This window comes from Struthio camelus, chromosome 13, assembly GCF_040807025.1.
Source record: "Struthio camelus isolate bStrCam1 chromosome 13, bStrCam1.hap1, whole genome shotgun sequence".
In the NCBI taxonomy this organism is placed as follows: Eukaryota; Metazoa; Chordata; class Aves; order Struthioniformes; family Struthionidae; genus Struthio; species Struthio camelus.
The window spans coordinates 10684004-10701214 of NC_090954.1; the positions used below are offsets into that span (position 1 = coordinate 10684004).

At 38.7% G+C, this 17211-nt stretch overlaps 1 protein-coding gene across 8 annotated transcripts in view; it reads left to right on the forward strand.

Annotated features, from left to right (window-relative positions):
• Nucleotides 1–16809, forward strand: part of EBF1 (EBF transcription factor 1) — a 280677-nt gene extending 263868 nt beyond the window's left edge. For 4 of the 8 annotated variants that reach the window (XM_068959326.1, XM_068959327.1, XM_068959328.1 and 1 more), the window contains exons 12-17: nt 1432–1497; nt 2089–2266; nt 3837–4016; nt 7647–7841; nt 8215–8283; nt 13649–16809. In XM_068959326.1, the coding sequence (XP_068815427.1) occupies nt 1432–1497; nt 2089–2266; nt 3837–4016; nt 7647–7841; nt 8215–8282 (687 nt within the window). In that variant the 3' untranslated portion in view covers nt 8283; nt 13649–16809. The remainder of the gene's footprint in view (nt 1–1431; nt 1498–2088; nt 2267–3836; nt 4017–7646; nt 7842–8214; nt 8284–13648) is intronic. The other 4 variants (XM_068959330.1, XM_068959331.1, XM_068959332.1 and 1 more) reach the window with 1 other exon arrangement.
• Nucleotides 16810–17211: the final 402 nt, after the last annotated feature.

The following is a 17211-nucleotide window of genomic DNA, read 5'->3' on the forward strand; positions in this document are numbered from 1 at the left end:
CTGGGAGTACAAAAATCCTCCATCTCATTTTTGAATTTAGGACATTATATATGTCATAAGTAGTTACTGCAGTATGACAACTATTTTATCTTATATTATAGAGAATTTAAAATTGAAAAAATGCTAATATGCATCTAAAAGCTTGTCATTTGAAGAGTTGTTCAAGGATTTTTGAAGAGGTTATGGTGACAGCAAAATGAACGCAATTATATCTCTATTTTCTGATCAGAGTCTACAGTATATGAAAATTGAGCATTACTGTTTCTTTCCAGTATAAAATATGGCTATTGTTTAAAATATTTTAAGTTAAAAAGTTTAACTTTGTAGAAAACTGTAAAATTCTCAGAAACAGTACTATTTTTGTAAGCTACCTGAAGATATATGCTGTGGTGAGTAGCGTTATGTTTATATGTTAAAGCAATACTTTAGGGGCTGGGAATAGCAAAAATATACTGTTTTACTTAAAGGTCACTCTGGGCTGGTTTTGATCAGGCAATTGGGGATCTGCTAGAAGTTTTGAAAGAATATGAAAATAAATTTATTCTAGATTAATTCTGCAATGCCTTTTTAGATTTTCTTTCAGGTTTATTCACATAGATTTTTTTGCACTGTAAAACGTAGTGACAGAAAAAATGCTGCTATTTGGATGCCAGTTTAAAATACTATAAGAAGTATTTAAGTGAAGAAGGGACGAGGTGAATGCCTTACACTATGAGTACAAAGAAATAAAAAGATTTGAACAAATAGGAAAATGAACCAAAACAAAAAGAAAAAGAGAAAGAAAAAGAAGTTTCAAATACCGTTGCCTATTCAGGGAGTTTTCCCAGGAAACCCTGCATAGTACTGGGCTATTGCCTCATACTGCATATAAAATAATGCATAAGAGGAAAACACGTACATGGATCCTAGCTCTGACCCATTGTATCAAGATACAAACCAAGAAAGTTGAGATGTTACATTACCAGTAGCATAGGACTGATTGGATATCTTTTGAGCGTGGCCTGCTGGGTAAGGTCACAATTCCTGCAGTATGCAATTAAGAATAAAATAAACACATTGAAGGGATTCATAACATGCTCTGAATGACATTGATTGCAGTAATCTAGCAAATGACCTCAGGATTGTATTCTGCAATAAACCGATGAGTGGTTTATAGTGCAGATGGTAGAGACAATTGAGTGGTGTATTTTATTTTGCAGCACCAATGGTTCTCACCTTTTGACTTGATTAAGCATGTGTGTGAATAGGATGAACTAGTGATTTAACACCATTCGGTGGCTGCTGAGAGTTGTTACAATTAAGGTCTACCTGATGGGAGGGAAAAAAAAAATTCAGTGCAAGTACTAGAACAATATAAAATATTCTAACATTTATTTCCCCCACAAAGACTTTATTGAACTCAGAGAAACACATCTGTTTTTATATTGACAGGAAGTAATACTTAAGAGGGCTGCTGATTTAGTAGAAGCACTCTATGGTATGCCACATAATAACCAGGTAAATGCATTCTATTTGAGCAATTCTGAAACATGGCTATTTCTTAGATATATATCAAGGGCTAAAGGTATATGATACTACAGTGTGAAACAAAAATAAATATATGGGGCAATGTCACATCTGGAGTAGGGGTTGATTTTCTTGTTTTCTTTTTAAAGTGTGTGAATTTAGTGCTTGCAAAAACAACATGTTATTAACCCTGGAGACATTTGTCCGCTGTCACCAGAGACTGTATAATATGGGCAATGATATGCATTATGTCTTGCCACCAGTGATTTTTCAATCTTACTGTAAAGACATCTTAGCCCTAAGGTGGAATAAGTCTAGGCTCCAGCCCCATTTTGCCGATTGGTCTTGTTATACAGATATTTGGCCACTGGGACCGAAACTTCCAACCACAGATGTCAGGATTTATCATGGGGGCGGCAGATCTATAAACATTAACTGTCAGTCAGCCAACTGATTAAGAAAGAAAAGCATCTAGTGTTTGCCTTTGAATAGTGAAATGTTTTATTTTATTATGAGAGAAAAGATTTGTCAGAATATAATTGCTAACTCTTTTATTCTTTTTTTTCCCCTCTTGTCCTCTAGGAAATAATCCTGAAAAGAGCAGCAGACATCGCAGAAGCCCTCTACAGTGTTCCCCGCAATCACAACCAGCTCCCCGCCCTTGCTAACACGTCAGTCCATGCAGGAATGATGGGAGTGAATTCCTTTAGTGGTCAACTAGCTGTCAATGTTTCCGAAGCCTCACAGGCCACCAATCAGGGTCAGGAGAAGACTCATCTTCCTCTCTTTATGAATCTTTTCTGCTAAAAGTCAGGGAGACACGCGCAGAGCAGGCTGAAAGAGTGATTGTTCAAAACTGAGCGCTAGGAGCATGTCGAGGCAGACACCGTCCCGTCCCGTATGCACAATCTTTGAATTGTGCAATACTGTCAGGACACAGTTTTTTGTTTAGTGATGTAGGCCCCAATTCAGGAAAAGCACTGATGCGTATATCTAAATCTCTTTTTTTAACTCAGACTAACACTTGCATTTGTGCTTAAATCCCACTAATTTTAAAAGGATTTCTGTGAACTTGAGCCTGTACTTAGTTTTAAGTACTTGCTTATAGATTTCCCCAAACATGCGTGGTCTCTGAGTCTGGGCCTTAGGTAGTACTTCTTTATAATACAAATGTATCCCTTGAGTTTTTGTCTGTTTTTTGTTTTGTTTTGTTTTGCAAGAGACATAATATTAGCACTGATGGAAAATTTTCAGATTTTTAGATTTTTCTAATTTTGAAAGTAGAAAAAAACCTAAATATTTACAAAGGCATTTTCAGAGCTTCTCTCATTTTTAAAATAAAGTATTTTTCACGTTGTATAAAATCAGTATTGTTTTAATTTCTACAGTTAAAAAAAATGAAGAACTTTTTTTTAAAATACCCTTTGCAATTTCTTCTCTCCTTTGCTCAGCTCTATTTATTATCCAACTTCAAATCCATTTTAATGAGAAAGTGGTAGAATGAGGCTGTTTTCCAGACAGGCAGAAAAATTAGTGAGCATTACACCAAAAAATAGAAATGATTTTAGATGATAGCAAGCATTTTACAGATGTACTATGTGATAGGAAGAAAAGTTGGTATTTTATTTCCCAGGAGTGAAGATGCATTTTGTACTTCTGTGCTTCTAGCAGCAAATCTTCATTTTAGATATCTGAATATGAGGTTTCTCAAGCCTCATTTTCAGAATTAGGTGGAAATTCAGTTTGTAACTTTGAGCCTAACTTGACAGTCAGTTTCTACCAACATAATGATCAGACCAAAACAGAAAGACTACAGATATGCTCCTACTTTGAGGAATATACCCTACATTTTCCAAAGTGTGCAGTGAGCGTCTAATTTGAGATGCATTAAATGAGAGAGACATCAGAGGAGATTTACCGAAGTCACATCCTTTTAACGTACTCCAAGTCGGGCACCCTAAATTACGTCTCACTTTGAAAATGTAGGTCAAGTTTACATCGTTTCCTACAAATAGCTGTTTTAGAGTGAGTGTTCCTACAATGCCCACTGATCGTCTCTGCTCGAAGGCATGGATTTCCTGCAGAGCTGTGAGGGTGGAAGCCTTCCTCCTCCCTCTTCATGCTCCCCTCAGCAGTGATCCAGGCAGTGAGCGTTCGTGGTCTAGGTTGTCCAGTGGTGGTGGTGGTCAGTCCTAGCCCTCTCCGTGCACGCCGCAGCTGGAGCTGGGCGGCTGGCTTGGTGGGCCTGAGTTACTTACTTGTCGCTGTTTGTTTTAGAAACTGTTGTCGGGCTAATTCCGCTTTCTAAATGTATTCCCTCCCCACAAAAGGTTTTACTCGCAACTCAAGCAGCGTGTCACCTCATGGCTATGTGCCAAGCACCACCCCTCAGCAGACAAATTATAATTCTGTCACAACAAGCATGAATGGCTATGGGAATGCTGGAATGTCAAATTTAGGTGGTTCTCCAACCTTCCTGAATGGATCTGCTGCCAATTCTCCCTATGCCAGTGAGTATTATATGGCTTTTCTGTATTTTGCACATTTTCATTAGGACGAGATGGTGACTTTTCTGTGATACTCAATATTTAGTTTCTATTTTGAGCACTTGAAGCAGAGCTTGGTCCTTTCTCTGCTCCCCAAGGCACTGACCTTTGAAGCACTTTAAAGACATTAGTGTTGCCAGCAATGCTCTTCTCTATTTCATTTTTATTATTTGAGAGTCTCATAAGAGCTGAAAAAGAATAATGTCTCTCATGATTTGGGTTGTTAGTTTCATAACTTTCCTTGTACTCGGTAAATAAGAGGCACGATTCTCAACATTGCCAATTCTAGAAAGCAGGATGGCATAAGTGACTTAATTTCTGTTGGAGTGGATCAAAAGTTGTCAGTACGCAACTTTTTGTTGGAGTGGGTAAGAAAAAAGGCTAATGGTATATTGCAGGAAAAACAGTTTTTTCCAACTGTAAGACATCAAGGACAGAAAAGTTTACTATATATTTCCATAAAGCTGCTTGATGCTATTTCCAAGCCCTCTGAACAAATATGTTCATAACCTTAGAGAAATTATGAATTACCATCGAGCCTAATTTTGATTGCTTGTACTCTATTTATTTTCTAAGTAGGTATTATATTGACTTCACTGAGAGCTTAGTATTAGTCAGTAAAATATGACAATGGCATTTAGAGTTTGTCTGTATTTTAGTGTCTGTACAGTGAGTGCTGCAAAGATTCAAGTCACAAAAATCATATATTCCATTGCATGAAGAGCTTATGGTCTACAGGCCTTGTTACAGAAATATTTATGTATAGGACTAACTTTTTGAGTTTTCATTTTAAAGGTTTAGTAACCTGGTTAAATATAAATATGTTTCTACTGGTAAAGGCCTTTGAACCTCTTCTTCCACAGCTCACACAGATCAGTAATTGCTACTCACATGAGAAAATTAAATGAATAGATCTGCCCCATTCCTCAGACATTACTCAGGTTGCATAATAGATTCGACTGACATCTGTAGAAAGCTAGAGGCAGAATCAGGCCAGAAGGTCTTGTCATATAAATAGGTTTATAGACTCAGACCCTAGCATGAACAGGGCAAACAGAACACTGAACATGTCTAAGTTTATGCAGAAAGTCTTCAGTAATATTAACAGCAGTAATGAATTATTTTTAAGTTCATTGCTAGGATGCAGAATAAAAAAGGAGATAATAACTCTGATTTTAAAAATAACGAAGCTTAGCTGCTGCAAATTTAGAAGAAAATATTTGCCCACATAGCTAGTACTTATACCTTGGAAATTGCTAACCAGTTATTATTTTTGTACTCTAATCATAATGTAGCAAGTGGTGTTACAAAGTACCTTACTTATTAAGTTGAACTTACTGTCACAGAATCTGTGCACTCTGAATTCATAATATAACGTGATTGATGAGACATCTCTTTTTGGAAGCAGATGCCAGTAATGTATTTAAAATACTTCAGCGGTGTATTATTTCATATTTATGAACGAAGTCCTCTTTAGAATAGCACCTCACCTCCCAGACCTGATTCTATATTCTATTTATATTTTGGGAGGTTTTCTTGGTAGATCTGTCATTCTGCTAATGCCTAATCCATTGAATCAGAAAATGCTTCAATCATGACCTGAAAATTAAAAGGTGGCATTCTTAATTAAATCAATAAACTAATTGCTGTATAGTAGCAATTCAATTTAGGTGCTTTGATTGCTCTGCCTTAGCAAGTACTTCCAGACATAGAGTGACTTCAGACTAAGATTGTATCTGTCAGACTGTGAAACTTTGAACATTTAATTTCCATTAATTGATTTCCTCAGTGTTAGCAAATATGATATCAGATTCTCAAAGAAGAACTCAAATATGGTGATTTTTATCTACATAAATGCAAATAAAATAATAATTAAAAGCCTAAATGATATGCATTTTATTCTATAATATTTAATTATTCATAAGCCCTCTTGTGTATAAACAGTTTTTACGCAAGATGAAGAGTGAAAGCATGAGCTCTTACCAAGAATTGGTCCTTGCCTTTTTTTTGGACAAAATGGGAAACTGTCAATGCTGTCTGACAATAAAAGTATTTGGCTTTTTTTTTTTTTTTAACAAAACAAATCCACTTAAAATCGCAATGATAAATACATGAATCAAAGATATGTACTGCACTATCAGTATAATACTAGATGTTTAAGGATAGATATATCTAAAAAATCGAACCTCCTACATAGCGTTTTCATTATGAACAGTCAGTTTAGCTCTTAAAAAAAGGAGAGTCATCTAAAACATCTCTATCTGTTTAGAAAAACTGGAGCTCCCATTTTATTCAATCTTGTACTTAAAGCCAGATCTTCATTTGATGTAAATCAGACTAGCTTCATTGCTTAGTTATATCCAGAGATTCCGATCAATGGCTTTGAAAAGTCAGGTTGACCATATTCAGACAGGTCATGGATCCTTTGGGAGTATTGCTTGGCTTGCCCATCATAAAACAGCCTTCTATTTTTAAAATTCTCAATCTTAGGTGAGATCTGAAAAGCCAGCTCCAACCTTGTGCATAAATAAAATGGTCACACGCGAAATATGAATATTTTTCATGACGCTGAGGATTTCTGGGAGGTTTCCACAGGAGAAAGTTTTCCAAAGCTGATGGAGACATGGAAGCTGGAGACTACCTTGATACTAGTTATTATAACAGAGCAAATATGTGTGGCCATGGTTTAATGGTTTCACCTATTGGGAGATAAAAGACAAATGTGAATTCTTTCAGTCATCCACACATCTATTTCTGCAACAGAGATTGAAAACACTAGTGCCAGGAGACCAAAGGTGTAAAAGCTATCAAAGTGGCCATCTCGCTGGGTGCTTCATGATGGACAGTGTCTGTGTTGTAACTTCAGCAATTTTCAATTCCCCTTTTCACCCCTCCTAAATCAAAAAATAAGCAAATACGTGTGTATATCCAGCTGGATCTATTCTTTTAAACCCCCGGCTAGTGTTCAGGAGAGGGAGAAATCGTAACTATTTTTGCTGACATTAGACAAGCAGATTGGCTGGGTTACTGCTAAGAGCTCTGCCTTCTGCAGGTTTGTCTGAAATCCAGTAGGTCTTTCTGGAGCTGTCTTGCTACAAGGAAAGCACTGCTCAGAAAAGTGGTTTTGGAGGCCTATTGACAAGTTAGACTTTTCCAAGTTAAATTTCCAGGCCTCGATTTATACTTTAACCACTCTGCTCACTTGTCAGTTCTGGAACCTAGGAGTGAACCTGCACAAAACCATGCCAAGTTCTGATGGAAGCAGTGACTGTTACCAGTCACTGGAATAATCTGAAATAGGCTGGTGGGACAGGGTTGTTGTAAGAATAAAGGACTGCAGTAACAGAGAACTGAAGTAGTCTATGAGGGCACCTAGAATTACTGCTCTTGAACAGTTACAAAACAAAAAAACCCGGACGGGTTTCTTGTAGTGACAGATTACACTTTGTGGACAACCAGAATCTAACTGCAGTAAAGGCCATGGCCCTCTGAAATTAAACTCAGTCCATCCAAGAAGCAGGAGTCTTTTGTTTCTACAGCCTGCTGATTATCTAATACTAAGGAATCCCTTTCGGGGGTCTTTTTTTCCTTTAGTTGTGCCATCAAGTCCAACAATGGCCTCTTCCACTAGCCTCCCCTCAAACTGTAGCAGTTCCTCTGGGATTTTCTCCTTCTCACCAGCCAACATGGTCTCAGCAGTGAAACAGAAGAGTGCTTTTGCGCCTGTTGTGAGACCGCAAACTTCTCCTCCTCCCACCTGCACCAGCACCAACGGCAATAGCCTGCAAGGTAGGTGACACCAACTCTGGCAGCAAAGATGGCTGCTCTCCAAAACCGTGAGTTCCCAGCTCCTTGCCATGCTCTAAGCAACAGTGAGTCAGCTGCTGTCACAGGGGACGGAAGACAGTGGGGGATACCTGGTGGTCTCGGTCCTAAACTTTCCTCCTGTAAAGAGTAACGAATCCACCATCAGCCCACCTAGTACCTTGCAGGTGTTTGGCAATCACCCTATCTCTAACTCGACTAATACTGCTGAATTGAGAAGCTGTGTCTTTTAAAGCACAGACCAACTGTTTTGATAAAGACGAGTAATATTTCAGCTTACTAATACCATCCTTTTTCTTTCTTTCCTTTCTTATTCCCTGTTGTCGTCCATTATCAGACCAGTCTTTTGTGGACTCTAGCAAGTACTCCACTGCAGGGTCTCTCCAGGGGCTGGCCTTCTCCTGAAGTACGTCACTCAATCTTCCCTTCCTTTTTTTCCTTTGTCATAGTACACTTGTACAGAAATCCTACTGAGAGCAAATAGACTGTTACAGAGCTTGGCACAAACCTTTGCCTTTAATAAATAGAAGCCACATTACAAACTAACAGCAGCATTTCCCAGTTTAACTCATACCGGGGCAAACGTTAGTTTACACTGATTAATGTACCTGTATGCCTATTAATGCCCTAAATGGTACTGAAAAAGCCTCTTTGAAAGCCTCTTCAACTGTTGGTAGTGCGGGGCTGCTCCTTTTCAGCGTCCCTTCCCCTCTCATTACAAAGTATTCCGGTATTAGCACCTAAAGACATTTTGAAGTGTTGATGCAAGCCGAGGGAGTGACAGACAAAAAAGCTCGTCAGACTGAGGATGCTGCAAAGATCAGTGCTGCCTATTTCATTGTTTGGTTCAGCCTGTTTTACACCACTACTCCTGAACCTTCCTTTATAATTACCTCACTACGCATTAGTGTGCTGAGAGAGAGAGAGAGAGAGACGTTTTCATGTTCACTTAGACTGAGGCGTTTTCATAAGCAGATGCAGCCAGCTGCCTCCAACTGTGCCAGAGGTGGGAAAGATTTTGTGGTATGCACTGTGCTTCCCTCAGACCTGAGGTCTGTTTTCCTTTCCACGTGCCTGTGCAAATTTTCTAGAGAGCACCAAGCAGAGAATAAAAATCCTTTCTTGCTAAAGCCATATTCAGAATGAGCTGTTCTGCACGAGGGGAGGGCACCGTTCCCCAGGCTCTGCATGTCGCTCCCTGGCCTCTGAAAAGAGAGACGCCAGGCTTGTGGTCATAATGCTGATAGCACCATTACAGCCGAAAAATCTATATGCAGGCAGAGTGGAACGAATTCATTCATAAAAGCCCCGATCTATTGTCACTAAAGAGAAGCGTTGTCCTCAGGGCATTTTACACCAGTAGATTGGGAGGAGGAATCCTTGCAGATGTGCACGCACGCACGCACGCACACACGCACAGAGAAACCATGGACGTACTGAGAACATATAAGCTCAAGAACAAGGGTGCCTTAAGTCAGAACTTTGTTATAAATACAGACTGCGTTAGGAATAAAACACAACCAAGTTTTTAGATGAGCCATGGTGTTCAGAAAATACATTTTTTGTGTTTTAAAAATTTGGCTCTGCCAGGATGCTGCAAACGTTAACAGCACCAGCTTAAAATGTTTCACGGCTGAATTTAAAAGAACAACAAACAAAAAGAGAACTAATAGTTGGCTACTAGAAGCTTTTGAACATGTTAATGTTTCTTTCTTCTCTTCACCTTGTCCCAGACTGGTGTCGGGGTTAGAGAGAAAAAGCGAGTAACAGGAGAAAGTTTTTTAAAGCACTGTATTTCATTCCACAAGACGTGGAATTCCCAGATTCCACATACTGTATTATGAAAAGCAATTACGGAACGAGCTGAGAGTGCCGGACGCAACTGAGGCTTACTGATTGCCTCCTCGTTATGTCACATCCAGATCTGTAGTGCCCAGAAACCACACAGATCTGAGTGTTACCCCTAATTTTTATTTAGCTATTCAGTTTTCATAATAGGAATGAGACACAGAGAGAGAGAGAGAGAGAGAGAGAGAGACGGTTCATTTCTAGGTCATCACTGAACTTCTTGGTAAGTTAAAGACACACAGCCTTTAGCCCTGTGCCTTCTGACATTACCCGAGGCTGGTAATAATCACTCAGAAATGCACTGCCTGTTGTGCCTTATTGCTTAAATAAACAACCGTGTATAAGGAGGCTGTCTTATCTCTCTTGGGCTTCTGGATACATCAGAAAGCAATCAAGCTTTCCTTATGTAGCCTAGATATCAGCAGAACTCACTAAAACAACAGCCATCCTTATCTGTTGTTCTCTTTGCCATGCAATTTTGTAAAACTTAAAATACATTATTTCTGTAATTTGCCAGCAGCAAATACAAATTAGTATATGATAGGAGAAATAATGCCCATTGGTGGAAGTTTTTCCTCTCTCTGCCCTCCCTTTTTGGAGATGTTGTGATCTCATACCTACAGTGTTTCCCACTGATAGCTCTGTTTTCAGGATCAATAACATGCTACAGTTGAGAGAATTTACATGACTAGATGTAGCACTTACGGAATAAAAGTAGAGTGATATAAATGAAGACTTGGAAAGAATGGAAATATCAAGGCTTTTAGGCAGAAAAGATATCATTTTGCCGTTTGCTTTGTAATTTAATTCAGAATATTAGAGCTCTTCACAAACATTAAATGTCTTGAAAAAACAAGCAAAGATCTACATCTGTACCATTTGTTTTCGGTGGCAAAAGGTGCGTGGTTGATAAGTAACTATGGAGAAATGTCTAAGAGTCATGAAGTGAGGACCTGCAATTATGTTAGCTTCAGCTGAGTGTTTTTCCAGGGTAGACAGCTGTGCTGGCCCAAGAGAGAGCCAATCCTTGGAGCTTTTTTTTGGTGAAACTGATTTTTTTTTTCTTTTATGAATCTCTTAACTTTAGAAGGTTTATGGGGGGGGGGGGGGAAACTATTTTGACATTTTCTGAAGTATATGTCATTTGCTAAGACAAAACAACTTGTTTTAAATTTTGCCTAAATTTAGAGTTTAGACAGGGATGAAAAGGGCAAAAAATGTTGAAGCAGTACTCAGAGAGGATTAATTATCCATCTGACTCTGCTCATTTGCACTTACTGCATATAAGAAGACTCTACCCATCCCCAGCTCTTCCGTTCCTTGCTCGCCTGAGCAGTAGAAGAGGGAGCCCTCTTCTCAATATTGCTCTTCTCTGTGCTGTGATGTACAATGCCGACGTCCCTGCGCTGTGGTGCCACCTCTGTGTTCTTCTACAGAACTGCCATCCGTAAATCTCCATGGGCTTTACTAGTAGGGATAAATGTTATTATCCTTGGATAAGAAATAGAAGCAACTCAAATTGCTCAGTGTAATACAATGAGCTTGAAGGTAAGCTGAAGCTAAAACCTGTGTCTCAGGTCCATGCCCAAATGAGCCTTTCATATTTTCAGTTAGTGAAAATTTCAGTCTCATCTTTAGCTGAGGGTGGCTGCCTCACAGGAGGCCAAGAGGAGCCCTGCAATCTGGTTGACGGCCTCCCTCCTTGTCAGGGCTGATTTTATTGAATCCATGTAGGTGCTTCTTTGAGGAAGCTGGGCTAAGGATGTAGGGAGAGAGATGTGTGAGTTATGTTGCTGAAAGTGCTGCTGGAAAGTGATGGGATACCCTGGCACACGGCATGAGAAGCCTGAGAGCAGCGTAGAGAGCAGCTGAGGACCACAGCAGTGAGTGCAGCAGGGCTACTGCACCAGCACTTCTTGGCTTAGGGTTTGCTGCAGTTTTACTCACCTGTGCCAAGGGGGGCAGCCTGACTGTGAGCACTCAGGACTTGATTTTGAGATAATCTTGAAATATAATCCTATGGGAAGTTTTGTTGTTGTTGTTGTTTTTTTAACAAGGCAGTTGCTATTTCATTCACTGATGATAAAATTGGCAAGGATTTAAAAAAAAAAAAAAGTAATACCGAGGTCAGCCTATGAGTTGAGATGATGGCAAAGTTGTGCAGTTTATATGAAAGTGAAACCTTAGACTATCTCTGGTGGAGCCAAGAAGCACCATATTGGGAAGTGCCACAGCAAGGAATGTTCACGTTTTGATAGCATCTAAAACAAAGTGGTGTCCTCTCTACTACTCATTTGAGTGCCTTAGTGTAAAGCTTAAAGCAAGGTAACTAGTGTCTCTGTCCCTTTTATCCTCATTCCCACCTCCTTGAAGAGCCCTTACGTGAAGTGAAAACAACCAGTACAGTGATTCCACATAAAAACCTTTCTGGATGATAAATTCCAAGAATTGAAATGCTGCTGTATAGTTGCAACATGTCACCTCTGAAGATGGCTTGTTACAAACATGTGGATGTGTTTTGCATTCTTGTCTTCTCTCATTTTATTTCATTTAATCAGTGCAGTTTGCTCGAGCTGTTCTCCCCTTGCTGATTAGACTTGTAATTCTTGCCCATATGGTGGTGTTTGTGGAGAAAACATTTCCTTCCTCTCCCCCTCCAACCCCAAATCTGTGAGTCTTTTACTTTGGCTCTGTTCTTATCAAATAATTGCAGCTGTAATTAAAGCACAATGAATCAGCACCAGTCACAGGGTTGAGTTCTTCCTTAAGAAATTACATGTCCAGATGTCTGAGATGGCAGGCAGTTCTAGCATTTAAATAATGTGCCCATGAAGTGCCGCCAACCTGAAGGCGAATGTTTTCTACCTTTTTTGCAAATAACCATACAACTGGTGTTTTAAAGATGCATTGTTGTTACAGCTTTCATCATAAACTTACATGACTACCTCCTGTAGTGATGTGCTTGCTCACAGTCTATCATTTGGTCACTTGATATGTCTGATCTGCAGAGAGACCCTGGTAAACAGAGGGAGACCAAGCTGGAGGTCAAGCTAGGTGTACCTGTTGACTTTTAATAAATGTCTCTCTTCTTTAAGAGAGATGGTGATTCCACAGAAAATGAAGTTAGGAAGTATAATAAAGAAATACTGATGATTCAACTTAACCAACACAGAGGACGTTCTAAATCAACATTAATGTACTACTCAGTTAATGCAGAGGGTGAAGTCTTTTACAAGCGTGATAAAACCATGAGATGCTGGTTAGCTTAAACCCTCAGTTAAGAACAGATTTTCACTGCAACTTGGAGCTTGGACTTGAGGGTTTCTCAAGTCCTTTTTTGGGTCCCCTGAAACGCATGCACAAATTTCCAAGATTGAATACTCAACTTGTAAGAGAAAATTGGGCTAAGAAAATGAGCCACTGTCAGTGAGTATTATGTGACAAACACATCATGATATCTGTAACACTGGTGGCTTATGGGTCTCTAGGCGTTTGCTCATATGTGGAGCAACTATCTGCTTTTCTTTTAAAAAAGTAATAGCACGTATGACAATGTCTGATTCAAGTTGAAGTCTCCTGATCATTTTCAGCAATAGCCAGACTTTGCATCTAAAACCGGAAAATTAACTTAGGAACAGATTCTGCTATCAGGTGAAGTGTATTTATTGTGGAAGAAAATCACTAATTTCAGCAGAGTCACTCACAATTAAACCACTTTCAGATCAGAATCAGGTTTCTTGTGACTAATGCATACACAGTTGTGTCTACGGGATGATACTTAAATATAAATTTAATTCACAGTACAGCTGAGTACTTTGCTAGTAAATGTTTAAAAGCTCTGAGGATTTTTAGAGTTGCTTTATAATGCACCCAAGTAACTTGCTTTTTTTTCCCTCTCTCTCCTTCTGCTCTCCTTGTAACAGCTATATCTGGCATGATTGTTCCCCCCATGTGAAAGAATTGCCTTGAAGAATTTTATTAATGAAGAGGTTGAATTCTGCTTCAGAGAGAATCTGATACAAGTCCCAGAGTGGAACTTTTAACTCAGGCCTTTTTAAAAAAAAAAAAAAAAAAAAGAAATAAAGAAGAATCTTACAATAACTGCGGATTTTTAAACAAAACAAAAATCACCATCCTTGCAAATACTGAAATTAACAATCTGCAATTGCAAGGTGTTGATTCAAGTTGTCCATCCCAAATACGTGGGAGATATATTTATTGTATGTTGATAAAAAAAAAAAAAAAATCCACTTTTTTGCGGGGGTGGGAAATTGCTTTTTTTGGGTTGTTTTTTTCTTTTGTTTTTCATGTTCTTTTAAGGCTTGATTTAACTCAACACCATTTGTCTTTTATAAGTCATACAACTATGCGAGGGACACTAGAGATGGAACTCCACATTTTTAATTTATAATTTTTTCTTAAAGCTGTGTAAAGGAAAATGAAGTGGTGTCATTTACAAAGAAGGCTGTACGGGACAGAATAGAAGTGCCAGTTAGTTTTTCGTAGAAGAATTATGGCCATTTAATTAAGGGTCGGCTTATACAGGTTGCTTATCCAGTGGTGATTTGCTGACACCGATGCATTTTTAATGTTCTCATTCAATAGGTGTTACTCCCTAGAAAGGTGATGTTTTTGGATGGTGAGGGTGGGATGGGGGAGGGGGTGTTTGTAACCTCTAACATCAGGCTAAATAACCGTGTAAATAACGCAACAAGAAAAGCTGGTGAAAGTGGAGGTAAGGATGCAACCAACAAGCCCGTTTCCTCTTGAGCTGCAGATCCAGTGCCTCTAGAGGCAACGCGAAACCCGCGGAGGGAGGTGACTCCCTCCCAGTGCGTGGCCTTGCTGACGTCCCGTGTCACCCGAGCTGGGCGTGCAACGCCCTTCGGATTTTGCAGCGCCGTCGAAAGCGCCGGCCCGCAGCCCGTCGCACCTTGGGCGGCAGCAGCCGGGGGCCGGCGGGTTTCGGGGCAGCAGGGGAGCGGCCCCGGCGCGCGCAGGAGCCGGCTCGAAGCCCGCGCGCTTCTCTCGGCCTCCCGCTAGGATTCCTGCCGTATCAGTCGACCCTCTCAGTGTGTATCATAATATATTAAGCAACAGGTAACTGCTTTTGAATAGTAAATGGAAACACGAGTTTGTGGGGCGGGGGGGCGGTGGGGGGGATGGACTGTTAGGAAGGTTTCAAATCAAAACCATAGCTTCTGTTTTTCAAGACTTTTGCTATCATTATCTGGGAAGTGTTCTTAAAAACTATTAGTCAAAGAGGCAGCAAAGCTCCGAAGATGCATTACCTGATATTTTTTCTTTGCTGTTGTGTTTTGTATGTAGTTATAAATACTGTAGATTTTTTTGTGATTTTTTGCCAAAGTTGTTGTTCTATTTATACATTTTAATGTCTTAAGACAGTTTTTCAATATCACAAAAAAGAATTTTACTGCATATTTTGCAAAAAAGAGCTCACTACCTTTAGCTTGCACATACTTGCAAAATTAATTAAAGAAAAAAAAAGCTTTTTGTTCCTGTTTTTTTGTTTGTTTGTTTTAAAGGGGATTTTGTAAAATATCCATATAAATAATGTATTTATCTTTGGAATTTGTACATTGCTTTTTTTCCCCTACCCCAATTTATTTTATTGTGTATGTTTGCTATGTGAAAAAGTGCTGATTTGTTTGGTCATTCACCGTTGTATTAGCTGTTTAAATGTGATTTTAAAACATTTCATTTATAGTTTTTTTTTTTTAGTATTGTTTAAAACCATGCTTCCATTTTTTTAATTTCCACCCAAAAGCCATTGTCTATTTTTGTATTATTTGTAAGTTAAGAAGTTTTTTCCAATATATGGCAAAAAGTAGCATATTATTCTTGTAGCATTTAGTTATGTAGATTTTAAAGAAAATGTATCCTTTGCTTTTGAGGCTTAACAAAAACTAATGCTGTTTTACTCTATTAATATGCATGGGATTTCTCCTCTTTGGAGTGACGCATTTTTGTGCATTAAATATGGGGAGAAACTTCATAGAACTCAATGAAAATACTTTCTTTCTTAAGTCTGCTTGTATATTTCTCTGTCTTTCACATAAATATAAACCAGCAGATTGGATGCCTTAACAATGCAAATCATATTCATTTCACTTGTACATTGTACTGTGCACCAGAACTGTCAATCATCACTAACATTCTAAGAAAAAAAAAAAAAGGAATTGAAAAGCACAAAAGAACTGTTTTGTTACCTTAAAACAATATAACTTTTTTCTAGTCGAGCAAGAAATCATTTACAACGATGCTGCAACTGTGCATGCTTCCTGTATGGATTTTGCAATGGTTTTCACTAGAATGTCACAGTGTGATCTTTTGGGGGAAGGGAAGAAAACAGGATTTTTTTTTTTCATGGTGAGAAAATAAAAGGAGAACAAAACTGGAAAAATGTGAGAGACATCAGTTTATTGCTTCTCTGTATTGCAAACGATTATTCTAATTCACATAGTAAGCAACAGCACGACAATGTAATCAAATTTAAAGCCATATTTTGTCCAGTGACACCATCAATTACTCTTGTAGAGCTCCACTCAAAGTCATAGTGATTTTGACACAAGTGTTAGCCATCTATGTTTGTAGTCTTTTACACCAGTGTCCAAAGGTCCTTCGACGATGTGCATAATTTTGTTTTTTGTTGCAGCTATTTATAATGATCCGAAGAATGGGAATTTATAAAAATCCCCCTGCACCACCCTTATCTTTTACAAAGTAAAAGATGCAGCTGTTTACAGAATATGGCTTTAAGTGGAAACTTTCGGATTTCAATTTAAAAAAGGTGAAGCTTCACAATGACTGGATTGCATAAAGTATGCCTATTTCCTCACAGTTGTACTAGGATGCAGCTAAAATGAAGTCATCTCTGAAACTACTAACCTTTCACCTTCTTATCTAAATCTTTTTGAATATTGACACACACACTGTACAGTTCTATTGTTAGAGAAACTAACTACTGTAGAGATTGTTATAATTTTTTTGCAGAAATTCAAGCTGTAAAAACTTTTCAACTTTCACAATATTTAATTAAAGTTACTTCCTGTCTGTGAATACAGCTCCTAGTTGCGTGTTTATTTTTCTGCTTCTGCTGGCTAGTAGATGAGAAGGCCACTGAACTGTCTTTCTGAAAGTAAGGAGAAGCAGAAATTCATGGCATTACACACTGAAGTGCAGTGAATTCTGAGGCATTGAAACTCCTCTTATTCTGTCACTATTGGATTTCAATGGATCCCCACTCATTATAGTCAAAGCTCGTCCTGTTATCATTATTATTCTTATTATTTCCATCATGCTGTTATATTGATGGCCCAAAGAGCCCACATATTTTTTCTTGTGACTTTCAAGAACATACCTAGTCTTAGGTGCCTAGCTATAAAGAGCTTACTGTCTAAACAGACAATGATCATGAGTGCAAGACAAAGGTGTATTAGTTTCTGTACCAGAGGCCCAGGGAGAT